Source organism: Python bivittatus, unplaced genomic scaffold, assembly GCF_059951505.1.
Source record: "Python bivittatus isolate LINGU-HERP-01145 unplaced genomic scaffold, Pbiv_v1 ctg000000_np1212, whole genome shotgun sequence".
Lineage (NCBI taxonomy): Eukaryota > Metazoa > Chordata > Lepidosauria > Squamata > Pythonidae > Python > Python bivittatus.
Genome location: NW_028277028.1, coordinates 2,981,708 through 2,995,845, shown reverse-complemented (window position 1 = coordinate 2,995,845; position 14,138 = coordinate 2,981,708). Strand labels below are relative to the sequence as shown.

At 36.5% G+C, this 14,138-nt stretch overlaps 1 protein-coding gene across 2 annotated transcripts in view; it reads left to right on the top strand.

The window, feature by feature from the left end:
* Nucleotides 1-14,138, top strand: part of EPHA5 (EPH receptor A5) — a 208,917-nt gene that overhangs the window by 171,987 nt on the left and 22,792 nt on the right. For both annotated transcript variants that reach the window (XM_088134025.1, XM_088133984.1), the window contains exons 7-9: nt 7,606-7,673; nt 9,257-9,382; nt 9,974-10,159. In XM_088134025.1, the coding sequence (XP_087990151.1) occupies nt 7,606-7,673; nt 9,257-9,382; nt 9,974-10,159 (380 nt within the window). The remainder of the gene's footprint in view (nt 1-7,605; nt 7,674-9,256; nt 9,383-9,973; nt 10,160-14,138) is intronic.

Sequence of the window (14,138 nt, the reverse complement as noted above, 5' to 3'; positions counted from 1 at the left end):
ACATAGGAACCTAAGTCTATTTGCAGAAGTATTTGAAACCAAATGCCAGGCAAATATTACTTAGGAAGATCTGTATCTATAGGAAGAAATGTATTTGCTCCTAAAGTTAGTGGATGCTGGGAGAATTTGAAATTACCAGTATTGTCTTGAACATCAAGTTGCATTTTAGATTTTTTTGCACATATTCTAAGCCATTCTGTTGAACAAAAAAACAATGCCAATTTTGATAATTTAAGAGTAGGATTGTTTTTTCTTTAAAAAACAGGAAAAAGAAGGAATGTAATATTTTCAATGCAAAGCAATAATTATTAAAAGAGTTAAAATGTAACTTACTGATCACAAACCTTTTCTGAAGCCAGGGTTCTTTTTTTTTTCTTTGTTTTTTATACGTATACTAAGCAAAAATAAGAGAAGTCTTGCTTTAATAAAAGAAGGAAAAAGGCTATAATAGTGAGATAAAATTAAAATAATGAGATAAATAAGAACAAATGACTTGCATATGTAGAAGGTTCAGATCAGAGAAAAAAATTGGCTCCAATTGAACATGATGATAAAGTATTATTGACTAAGATGTCTAATCTTCTTAGTCTCCAGTATAGCTGCTAGAATCTTTCTACTTTTGATTAACCACAACTTCTTATAATAACTATTGTAATATGATTATTGTAATAATCTGCAAGATGTGAGGGTGACTTGTTTTAACCATGGATAAGATTGACCATAGGTAGTAATGAATGAAAAGGAGAGGTTTTGGAATTCATAGGCTACACTGGGGGAGCAAGGGGGGCAAGTGGTCATCACAAGGGTAACTCCACCCCTTATGTACTTGCATGCAATGTCACAATTCAAGTATGAAAGGATGGAACTTGCATTGTGATGTCACAAGGCATGTTTCATCATTTTGAGATCATCATGGCTAGTTGTGGATCCCTGTGCTCCTACTTCAGATTATGCTGGAATAGAAAGGAGGAGGGGATAGCATATAGACCCAAAGTGGGATTACACTCAGCCACATCTCAATAAAATGTAATTTTGTATGATGTCAGAATTCATCTGTACATAATTGATAATAATTCTTCACTGACTAGTGACTATCTCTCAAAAACTCCCCTTCTGTTGCTCCCATTTAACTTAAATGCAGGTCCAGAATTGGTAGGGGAGGAAGGAACAGTTTTATGAAAACTGCAACACAAGGAAGCATTAAACACTTTTTTTCTTTTTCTTCCTCCTCTACCAGTATCTCTACTTTCCCCATAGAAGAAACATTCAAATATTATATTATTAAATTGAACTACTATATTATATGGTTACACTGCAATACTACTTTCTCATCCAAACAGTAAGCCAAAAGCTGCATGGAGATGATCATTTAGTGTATTCTGGAAAGCATATATTTGCTTTTAGAACATTCTTAAGGAAAGGAAAACCCATTTAAGGGAACCAAGAGAATTGGAGGAACAAAGACCACAGAGAAATGAACAAAGTGATAAGAATTTGGGCAGAAAGACATGGTGCCTTCAAGCTGTAGAAGGCTGTGGAACTCACTGTGGCAACAAAGGAACAGCTTTCAACCCTGACATTCCTAAAAGGGTTAGGAATGGTTGATAAACTGGCTTAAAAGACTAAAGAGTGAGTGTCCTCTAAATAAATTAGCATAAGTGAGTAATGGGTAATTTTAATACGAGTCTTTGAGACTTAGCAGTTACAGCAGATCTGCTCTACCCCAATCCCACTTCCATGTTGCTGTTGTGATATAGGTTCTCTGCAGGCATTGTGCATTTCTTACAACTCTCTCAGGAGAAACCCTACTGGTAGCCAAGATGCAAGTGATGTCTATGGGTGGGATTTAATTCATGATGAGTGTTCTGGATATAATAATTTACATGAGGCTTCTGTCAGCTAAAGGGTCCCTGCGGCTGCCCATATCTTTGGTTACTTTAACACAAGAGTGCAAAAGATGCAGCCTCTTGAAGTCCATTTGTGATCTGCAAAGACCCTGCCTGTAGTGGGGGGCAGGTTAAAAAATTTGGCACCTTTTTGGGGTGGTTTGGAGGGAGAGGTTGAACTATATTGGCACTGGCTCTTCTGTTAAGCAAAAATGTCCATGTACTCTTTGAATCGGGAAGTACAATAAAGCATAAAATAAACCGTATCAACTAAAGCTTGTGTAGTATGGTGTAGGGTGGTAGGGTGGCTCTAAGTGTATTAATTGGGAAAGAGTAAATTCAGACATCCCAGAGAAATCAAAATGCATAAATCAGCACTGCATAGCCTTAGATAAGTCACTATCCTTTCTCTCAACTCTCCATCTAAACCCTGAGAAGAAAAATGTTCACCTAATTCACCATGATGTTGCAGTTATCATTCAGTCAGGTTCTGCATCAAGGCTCAGAATCCTTGGGCAACTGAGGATGCATCCTTAATATAAAACTATTTTACTAAATAGAAGGTTGTGATAAATCTCTCTGTTAACAGTTTTCCTTCCTTCCATTTTAAGTTTTACATTGTAAGGTTTTCATCTTGCATTTACCTTCAAGTTGGAGGGCTGTGGGCAATAGTATGCTGGCTTGCAAGGTAGTCACTAGATGAAAGAACCTACCTTGCACAGAAAAGCATGAGCATGCTTGGGCTAAAACTAGGCACTTCTATCATACTGTCCAAATTGTGCCCAAATGTATCATTACCAGGAAGTGTCACATGTAGCATAAGTAGAATTAAGACTAGTAACATAGTTTACACCTTTTCCTTCTTACCAAAGAAGCATTATTTGAATGCCTCTATCAAAGCCAAGATGGGCAGCAGAAGTCAACATCTGTGGGTCCATCTGATGACCACCATACCATATGGAAGCTGGAGGAGTAAATGAAGGAACATGAATTAACTAATGAAATGAATGTGAAAGAAAAATAGTTACATTGTGAGTCTGTGAAACTAAGGGAAAGGAGAAAGATGTAAGAGATCTAAACAAATGTGGTCTGATTTTATGGAGTAAAATTAACGAATACATGGAGGGAAGTGATGGTGTAGGTTTAATTATGAATGGATAAGATGTATGTCAGAAAGTTTGAATTGGTATCATCTAGGTTGTTGTAGGAATCCATAGATTGGTCAGACTTGCATGCTATGCTCCAGTGAATGATGATAATGAAAGGATCAAATATAAATTTTGGGGAAACTAGTATGATCCAGGGGAAAAAATCTATTAGCTGACATTAATGGAGGGTGGGAATGAGATAGAACTGTACTGATAAAGTTATTGGTTCTTTTGGAGTTGCAAGAAAGAATGGCAGTGATTCCTGATAAATATGTTGTTAGAAAAATGTCTGATAAGCCTAAGTGAGTTTATATGCACACTTGAATGAATAAAAATGTGAACATGATTGATTTGATAGATTATGAAGAAAAATGGAGAGCATTAGTAAAAGATGCAAAGAGTGTTAAGTTTTGAATGTAGAACAGATATTTTTTGGAGTGTCCTGACTGGATCTTGTGGAAAAACAGGCATGAAGGAAAAGGAAAGAAAGCTGAAAGAAAAGAATGATAATAGAAAAAATGAAGGAGGAGAATGTTAAAAAATTATGTAGGAATTATAGATAAAATTTCCAACAGAATGAAGGGAAAGAAGACTTAAGGAAAGAAGATATGGAGGCTGCTTCAAACGTGAAGTGAGTGAAAAGAATGATGTTAGAAAATGCTAATAGATTTAATTATGCTAATAGATTTAATTATGCTAATAGAAAGAACGAAACTGTGTGTTTAGTGGGATGATAGTTTAATGGAATGATATTGACCAGAAAGAGTCAATACAGAGAAAAATGCATACAAGAGGATCCTGCAAAAACATGGATGAAATGAAGTTATTCTATAATATGGATTTATAGAAAAAGATAACAACAAAGAATGTAGCCAAAAAGGAATGTTGCCAGCAAGGAATGTTTAGGGATGTGGTTTGTTTATACAGTGGATGTGCCTCATTAGAAAAATGCCATTATTGTTCTCCTATACAAAGGAAAAGTAGCAAGTGGGATTGCAAAAGCTATAGAGGGATTAATTAGTTCAGTGTGCCTGGGGAGAAGTTCGGCAGAATTCTGACTGAAGAGTTACAAGAGATGGCAATGAACAAAATTTGGAAGTGCAATGAGACTTTATGCCAGGTAGAGGATGTGCAGACTAGATTTTTACATTTTACCTGTTCACTAAGAAATGTGTGAATCTGAGAAGGATTTATTATGCATTTGTTGATTTACAGAAAGCATTTGATAAAGTGAATAGGCTTAAATTGGGGAATTTTTGTGTGAATGTAGAGTTGAAGTTTGGTTGCTGAACACAGTAAAAGTAGTATGTGATGAAAGCAGAGCATACATGAAAACTGTGAGTGGTGAATGGTTCAGTACTTAACAGATAATAAGAGAGATATACATTTATCTATATTTCCTTTCTTTTCTTCTCTCATGCCTTTAATTTCTTTGTCTTATTTTCTTTCTGGGCTTTACATAATTCTGTGTATATATTTTTGTATATACAGTGTGTATATACTACTTTGCTTCTTTGTTTAAATGTAGATTTCAGATAACTGGGTTGGTGGGGTTGATTCTTCTTATTACTGGTTTTGGTTCCTCCACCTTCTCCTAAATGTAAGCTGATCTTCTAAGTGCATGTATAAAGCATTCTTAACTGTCTACTGCAGACCTGTATCATCCATTATTTTTAATAAACCTTTAGGGTCTTGTAAAAGCAGTCACAGTAAGTTGTGTCTATGGCTTTTTATTTGCCAATAAAATTTGTCATCCTTCCATCAGTCCATTCTTTTCTTTTATATATTCAGAGGAATGGCTTATATGCTCAGTTTTATAGTGCCCATGATAAATATTTCACTACGTGACAGTCAGTATGAAAATAGGTTTTCTACCAGTTAAAATACCACAACAATATTTAGAAAGAAAATGTCATCTTTTGTCCTCTGTTTATTGAAGAACATTGACCTGTGTCCTAAACTTCATATATTTGAGCACTGCAGTGATAATAAGAGACATACATTTGCAAGGGAGAAACTTTCCAAGGTATGGAAAAGATCAATCAAAGGGGAGTTCATATCTGTAGTATGCATATCAGATGAAGAACACATTCAAATTCAGTAGATCAAAGGTAGCTAAAACTAGCTTTAAATGCTATATATTTGTGTATTGTGGATGGTCTTCCACAAGGTCATTGTTTCACTGATCCTAGAAAAAAAACAAAAAACTGTTTGCTGGGGAGGCTGTGGTCTACCCAGCCGCAAAAGAAGAAATTACCACAGTGGGTCTGTGGTAATTTCCACAGGGAAGCTGGTGACCTGCCAGATGAGAGGTGGCAGTCTTGCAGCAGGCCAATTGGAATCTGGCAGGTCACCAGCTTCCCTCAAGTTCCTCCTGCAGGTGGCACAGGGCTTCTTCTGTTTTCCAATGCAAAGCATTAGTTTTCTGCCATATCAACCAGATCCAACTTCAGCTGCTAATGAGGCACTGTTGGAAGGACAAGTCCTCAACAAATATTAAGTGGGCAATCTCGGCAAGTAGACTGTGTGAAAGAGCCCACAATAAACATGAATGCTTGCCTTAATGGGCCCAAATACTTTTATGGAGGGATATATATATCCCTTATTTTATTTTTTATTTTTTTGGGGTGTGCAGTATGTATGCACGTAAGTTTCCTTTACTTTTTATTTTTTAGCATGGGTAATGTTACAAATGGCTGAATGTGTTAACCTTCATATAATCCTAAGAAACATTTTGCTAATCAGAAATCATGATCAAATTAATTTCGATTTATAGCTTTAAGAATTAGATTTGGGTTGATAATACCTCCAGTTAATGGAAATGTGAACATTACTATAAGTCTAACAAATCTAGGCTGAAAAAATCCAGGGGAGGGAGAGAGTATCAGTGTGCTACCATCTAGTGGTCATCCAGATTTCTGCAGCCCAGATCTGGTACCCTACCTTACTTTTTATGTTTACTGGTTTGTAGTAGCACCAGATATTATTATATAAATGATCTTACCGGCCCTACATATTTTATTCATTTCTTTTACTTCATCTCAAAAATTATCATATTTATTGAAGAAAATAAATGAGTAATCATTAACTTAACAATTAAACTGCTATATAGTACCTGTTGTGATGTTACAGGCAAATTTTCTCCATACTGGATCATTTAGATTCCTGCGCCTTGGAAAGAGTTTTATCTAATGTACACCATTTGCTTTAATTCTGATCTAAAAAAAACCTATTACTTCTTTAGTGAAATAAAAAGCACAGTGTTGAAATATCATAGCGTAATTTCCCCCTTTCTTTGATTATAAGCAAATGAAAGGTGGAATTTTAACATTTTAACTAAATTATCTGAGTATTAATATAATACTTGTATAAATATATTTATACAAAAAAGTAGCACTTGGAAGACAGGGAATAAACTTTGAATATCAATCTGCATTCAACAATTTTGGCAAATATACTAATGGAGAAACAAACAAGTAAGGCCTGGTATAGCTGCATATGTTTTTCTAACACTTTATTATAACTTTATTGAGTATATAGACGGTGGCACCAATTTATATATGTACTCCTAACACACATAGGAATTTACTGTCAGATATTTATTAATTTAAAAAAAAAACATTGAGCATTGTATTGTTTTGTACTGTTGCTTATTAGTATGTTTAACCCATTTGGAAGTTCTCTTGCCCCATAAAATATTATATTATTATGCTATGTAAAAAAAAAAAAGGAAAAAACCATTTGCATGTCTGTGGTCAGGTAGGACAGTAAATCCCTAAATGGGCTAGGAAGATCAAAAAAATGCTGTACAAAAATAGATATTTAGAATATAATTTTGCTAACTATACTAAGAGACAGTAATAACACATAACATGATTGAAAGTTTCTTAGATTTTTTGTTAAAATCAAGTAGATCCAAAAGGATCTTAACCTTTTGTCTAACAAAGTAGACAAAGTAGAGGTTCCAGACCACTCCACTCAGAAATCAATGATCTGGACTCTTTTTGGCTCCAACAAATTCCACTCTGAATGGAGAAGAAAGCTTCTGGCTTCTCTGCTCTTCCCAGGGAAAAGTAGAATATGATATACTCTTGGATCCAGTGTTGGTTCCAAAGTTTGGGAATGCTAGGTACTTTTGCATCCTCACAATGGCCATGCTGCCCAACAGCATTTCCATTATCACTATATAATGTAAAGTTTACCTGGAGCAATCAGAAGGATCAAGAGCAGTTTGAGATAATATGTAGCTCCAATTTCAGGAGACCAGTTAAAAATTCCATGCTACCAGCAACAAATCACAAAGCTGCCTTGCTGAAGTTTCCCTGAGTTTGTTTCTTTACCAAGATTGGGGGGAAAAAAGAGTATGAGAACAAGAGCTCCAAGCCCCCTCCCCCAAAAGATAATTCCAGTGTTTTGCCATCATGTGATAACTTTGGAGGAGATAGGGTAAGTCATGCATGAGCCTGAGGTTCCTTCCCCCCGTTCCTCAATTGTCAGTCTATGTACTAGTGCTGTTAATGTGATTTTTGTTTTTGTCCTTACATTTTTTAATCTTAAGTTTTCTATGGCAGGCGGTGTGGCTATAGCAAAGCTAAACAAGATCCTGAAGAAGAAAAAATGCACTTTCATAATGGCCACAGTAAGTAAAATTCATTGAACGTGCTAGACAACAATACTGCAAAAGCTTTTTCATTTTGTTTTATTGCTGGCCTTTACAGCGCACAGTATACAGCGGTGTTTCTCAACTTCAGCCACTTTAAGATGGGTGGACTCCCAGAATTCCCCCAGCTGTACAAAAATGGGGAATTCTGGGAGTTGAAGCCCACCCATTTTAAAGTGGCTGAGGTTGAGAAACACCGGCATACAGTATAACATTCATCTGACACAATTTCTGAAGAAAGCCAACAAATAAATATCCGGAGTGTCTAGTATATGCTAAACCTCTGCTTCACACACTCCGGTGCAGGAATGGAGAGGAAAGCCAACACCCTACCCCAGCTCTGAAGAACTCCTGGGTGGTTTGGTGGGTTGCAGGTTTGCTTTGCTTTGCTTTTTTGTTTGTTTGTTTTGCTTGTCTTTCTGAAACGTGTGCAAGAGTTGGTGAAAAATGCTGGAGTCCTGATCAAAATCTGTCCCACTAGCTAATATTGGCATCATAAAGAAATAAGCAGTCTCATTTCAAGTATTACAGATGTACTACAAATAGCACTTAATTTTCAATTTATAACAATTACAATTTAAGTTATTACTGAGACTTATATCCAAGAATGGGATACCCAGATATTTTTTCACTATATGAAAGTGTAATAACCCTATTTCTGAAGCAAGAAGCATAATAGGGTTCATCTTCAAAGTCATATTTCCCTCTGTAAATGAAAGAGGGAGAAAACAAATGCTCCTCTTAAGCAAAGCCTGTTATCTGCAGTTTTCATGAAAAAAGTTCCCTAATAATTAATTGTAACATGTTTTAGTCATCTAATTACCGTTAAACTCAGTTGGCCTGAATTATTGATTAAATCTTGCAGACCACCTGGTTTTTAAGTCACTCATTTATGATAGTAGCCCAGAAACATACATTTCTGACAGTGCTCTGAAATAACCATATATACATTTTCATTAGTACTGAGATATTTGCATTTACCACTCTCACTCTTAGTTGCCAGTTCTAGCTAGGTAAAATGCTAGACTGTTACACTCATCCATCACTACAAAGCTTCTCTTTATTCTAGGTACCTACCTCACCTAATTTGACACCTGGATAATTTGGATAGATACTGTACATAAGGAGACACTCTTTTGGATAATCTGAACCCAAGCTATGAAAAGTTTAAAACAAGCACTTTGTTTTCGGCCTGGATTCAAATCAGCAGTTAGTACACATGGAACAGCACCTAATTACAACAGTAAATTTTACTACTACCACTAGAATAATGTGATCCCCACTAAGAGTTACCCAAGGATTAGGCTCCTCAGAACCAATCCTTGACAAGTTACATGAGTACAGGAAAAGGGATATTTTCAATAGCATGTGATATCATCTTTTCTGTACCTAATGATTTTTTTCCTTTCAAATAATTTAAGAATTTTCCTAGTTCTTTTAGAGCTTTTTACCACTGGTTTTACATTGTTTCAACAGCATGATTATGCTTTTTAAAGTCACTGTTTCACTTTAATTTACTTGCATAACATAAAGAGAAGTGTAATAAATGATTTTATACACAGTTAAACTACCAGGAGTAAAGACGTATATTGATCCACATACCTATGAAGACCCTAATCAAGCTGTCCATGAATTTGCCAAAGAAATAGAAGTGTCATACATATCAATTGAGAGAGTTATTGGAGCTGGTAAGAAAATTTAAATGCTGCATATCTCTCTTTTGCTTGTACTATGATGATGGTTGGAATACATTAACAAATATTCAATGCAAATAGATTTCCTATAATTGAATTGAAAATAAAACATATTTTAGATCCTGTCACTGATAAAATTATTATTTATGAAAGCAAAATTAAGTTTTCTGTAGATAAAATGATTCAGTCCAGAGCCTTTTGTATGGTGATGAATGATCAATATTCATTTGACATAAAGCAAAAATGTATGATTAATGGGCATGGTACATGCAGTTTCTATTCATAAATGTCTTATGGTGTTGGACTACACCTGGGAAACCTAGGTTCAAGTCTTCATTTAATGACAGAGCTCCTTGGATGATTTGGGTCAGGTCAGCCTCTCTGAGCTCAGTCTCCTGCAGAGAGTTCTGGTTGACTTGGAATAAAAATGCAGTCAGTCAATGAGTAATGTATCAGTCTTTCTCTTTCTCTCTCTTTTTTTAAACCCTCTAAATATTAATAAATGTTTTTGATTTATGTACAAAAGTCATCAGGCATTATCATTAAAGTTTTTAATACTTTTAATTTGGGGGGGATTTTTTGTAGGTGAATTTGGTGAAGTATGCAGTGGGCGTTTGAAACTTCCTGGGAAACGTGAGTTGCCAGTGGCCATTAAAACCCTGAAAGTGGGCTATACCGAGAAACAAAGACGAGATTTCTTGGGAGAAGCAAGCATAATGGGGCAGTTTGACCATGCCAACATAATACATCTGGAAGGCGTGGTGACAAAGAGTACGTACCCAATGCTGATGAATGTTTGATTATCATTGCTTATACAAATCTATATACAGCAGTGTCTTGGGGGCATCAGATTGCAGTAATGTTAATATATCTAACTGTGATATCTATAATGGACCTAAGTTACTATAGTCATTGAGTCATTCATTGTGTCTTCTCAAGCATTTCTCATATTTTATTACTTCAAAATCAGAGCAGTCAAACAGGCTTGGAAATCAAAGTGAAGCCTTTGTTCCTTGTGCAAAGACTAAATCTAATCTGTGCATATATTCCCCCTCCTTTGTTCTTCAGGTTAGGATTTAGGCAGCGAGCAGTTCTGTTTTCTTTTTGAAAGAGCAGCATCCTTCCCTATTCTGAAACAGGCTTAGGTAGAAAGCTTAGGGTGGAAATACCCTTCATAAGAAATATAATATTGTCCTCCAAAGTAATGCTTAATTAGGTGTTCCTTCTTCCCCTTAGCATATTATATAACTTCCCTTAGACTCTCATATTATTGTGCTGAATATTCTCCTGGCCTTACTCTTGCATCCAGTGATGTCATGCAGCAGTGGGGATACACACTATGTAATGTTGTCAGGTTACATCATTGGCCTTAGAACTGTGAGCTTCAGCACAGCGTGCTCAGTGATCACAAATGAGCAATTTAAACAAAAGTTTTTCCATTTATTGTAAAATTTCTGGAAACTGCACTGGCATTTGTGATACCCACAATTTTATTAGCAGATCACACACAAGTTGTGTGGCTGTCTTATCTCAGGCACTTAAAGACAGCAGCACAAAAATGTCTTTAAGTGCATCACATAATGATCTCACTTGCTAAGACTGTTAATTCTGGCCCCCTTCCTTTCTCTCAGTCATAAGAAAATCATATTTTTTTAACCTTAGGTTTCATTATCCACATACTGCAGGTTGAAGTTAACTTAGCATCCCATTAGAACACATGAAACTAAGGACACAAGAAAGCAAGTGGAAATGGCAGACTTTCTAAACCTGTAACCTGGACTTCATGATAAGTGTCTGGTGGTGAACTGGACAAGCTAATAAATACCTTGCTGCTGCTGCTGCTGCTGCTGCTGCTGCTGCTGCTGCTGCTGCTGCTGCTGCTGCTGCAAACAACGTTCACATTGAGTCTCCCATCCCCAATAACATGTAGTTCAATTTAATTCCTCCTAAGATAGTTGTGAAACTAAAATGGGCAAGAAAGATGGACACTGTCTTAAGCTCTTTGGAGGACAGACAAAATATAAATATGATTAATGGATAGCTTCTTTAGAATAAATGAACAATAACTTCCTGCCTGTGCGTTTGTCTGCTTGGTAATGAAAATTAATTTAAGAAATCTGTATGTGCTCTAGCAGAATTTCACTGATTTTTTTAGATCAATTATTCTTGCCAAACCAGAGAGGAGCTGCATATAATAACGGCGGAGAATTATCATTAGAGTGATGTGGTCAAAAAGATTAACCAGATAAGATCAGAAAAGGATTATTATTCTTCATAGCAATGAGCTATCAAATCTTGATTCCAGTCCAAGATGCCTTGGACTATATGGAGATGCAAACATAGTCACATTATTTCTCAGGAACATAGGGCAGCTGCAAAGGGCAGCTGTGAAATCCCAGGAAAAGATGCAGATGTTTGAAAAAGCTGCAGGCAGGTGCTTCATGTTCTGAAGCCCTTTTGTGAATTATTCTGAAACTCTGAACAGAGGTATTGCCTGTGAATTTCATCGGATAGTAGTTTGAGACCAAAAATTACAATGTCCTAGGCAATTTCAGTAATTAGGGCAAAATGCATACTTTCCCAGGTGCTGTTTTTATAATAATTTTATCTCCATACATACTAGGGGTCTTTTAAATATCTTATTTATTTTGGATACTTGCTAAACCTTTATTTTAGTACCATGCATAAAAGAGGGTTCCACAGTATGTGTGTGTATGTGCATATGTGTTTTTTGTGTATGTGCATGGAATATATATGTGTGGAATCTCATAATCCTGGAGAAACATTATTTTATTTTATAAGTATCCTCATGGAGGATAAAAATTGCTTATTTTTTCAACCGTATCTCACCTGATATATTTAAGTCTTTATTAGGAATAAAATATTTCACTGTCTATCTTTTATCATTCTTTGATATTTTTGAAACCTTAGATGATATGTGGAATTTAGAGCTATTGCACAGATTGTAACTTCTAAACGCCCTCTGCCTTTAGAAGGGAATTGCAAATGGTGACATGCATGGGGTGACTCCTAGAGTGTAAATATAGAAACTCTACGGACTGAGCAGATTGAGAATGGATAGAGGCCCATTTGGAACTTCAAACTGCTTTCTATGTGCTATATTTTAATTATAGTCATATTGAGCACTCTTTAATGTTATATATACCGAGGAGACAAAAATATAACTTTAAAGGCAGAATATGACACCAAAGTGTATATTTCTTATTGACTGCATACATGCTTACTTTAAGAGTCATGAATGTTAATTTTTCTTTTCATGAAGAAACGCTCTCTTGTTTTTGCTTCTGAAACATAGCAGGTATATACAGTACTGTGCAAAAGTTTTAGGCAGTTGTGAAAAATGCTGTAAAGTAAGAATTCTTTCAGAAATATACAGTATATTGTAATTGTTTATGTTTATCAATTTACAAAATGCAAAGTGAGTGAACAGAAATCTAAATCAAATCAATATTTGGTGTGACTACCCTTTGGCTTCAAACCAGCATCAGTTCTTACACTTGCACACTTTGTACACTTGCACAAATTCAGGGAACTTGTAGGATTAGAGTCAGGTGTATGATTAACCAATTATACCAAGCAGGTGCTAATGATCATCAATTTCATATGTAGGTTGAAACACAGTCATTAACTGAAACAAACAGCTGTGTAAGAGGCTTAAAACTGGGTGAGGAACAGCCAAACTCTGCTACTAGGGTGAGGTTGTGGAAGACAGTTTCATGTCACAGGTCATACACCATGGCAAGACTGAGCACAACAACATAACACAAGGTAGTTCTACTGCATCAGCAAGGTCTCTCCCAGGCAAAAATTTCAAAGCAGACTGGGGTTAAAAGATGTGCTGTTCAAGCTCTTTTGAAGAAGCACAAAGAAATGGGCAGCGTTGAGGACTGTAGATGCAGTGGTCGGCCAAGGAAACTTAATGCAGCAGATGAAAGACACATCATGCTTACTTCCCTTTGACACTGGAAGATGTCCAGCAGTGCCACCAGCACAGCACTGGCAGAAACCAGTGGGACCCAGGTACACCCATCTACCGTTCAGAGAAGTCTGGCCAGAAGTGGTCTTCATGGAAGAATTGCGGCCAAAAAGCCATACCTCTGACGGGGAAACAAGGCTAAGTGACTTGGCTATACATGAAAATGTAGGAACTGGGGTGCAGAAAAATAGCAGCAGGTGCTCTGGACTGATGAGTCCAAATATGAAATATTTGGCTGTAGCAGGAGGCAGTTTGTTTGCCAAAGGGCTGGGGAGCAGTACAATAATGAGTGTCTGCAGGCAACAGTGAAGCATGGTGGAGGTTCCTTGCAAGTCTGGGGCTGTATTTCTGCAAATGGAATTGGAGATTTGGTCAGGATCAATGGTGTCCTCAATGCTGAGAAATACAGGCAGATACTTATCAATCATGCCATACCATCAGGCCCCAAATTTATTCTGCAGTAGGACAATGACCCCAAACTTACAGCCAATGCCATTAAGAACTATCTTCAGTGTAAAGAAGAACAAGGAGTCCTAGAAGTGATGGTTTGGCCCCCACAGAGCCCTGATCTCAACATCATCAAGTCTGTCTGGGATTACATGAAGAAACAAGGATTTGAGGCAGCTTACATCCACAGGAGATCTGTGGTTAGTTCTCCAAGATTTTTGGAACAACCTACCTGCTGAGTTCCTTCAGAAACTGTGTGCAAGTGTACCTAGAAGAACTGATGCTGTTTTGAAGGCAAAGGGTGGT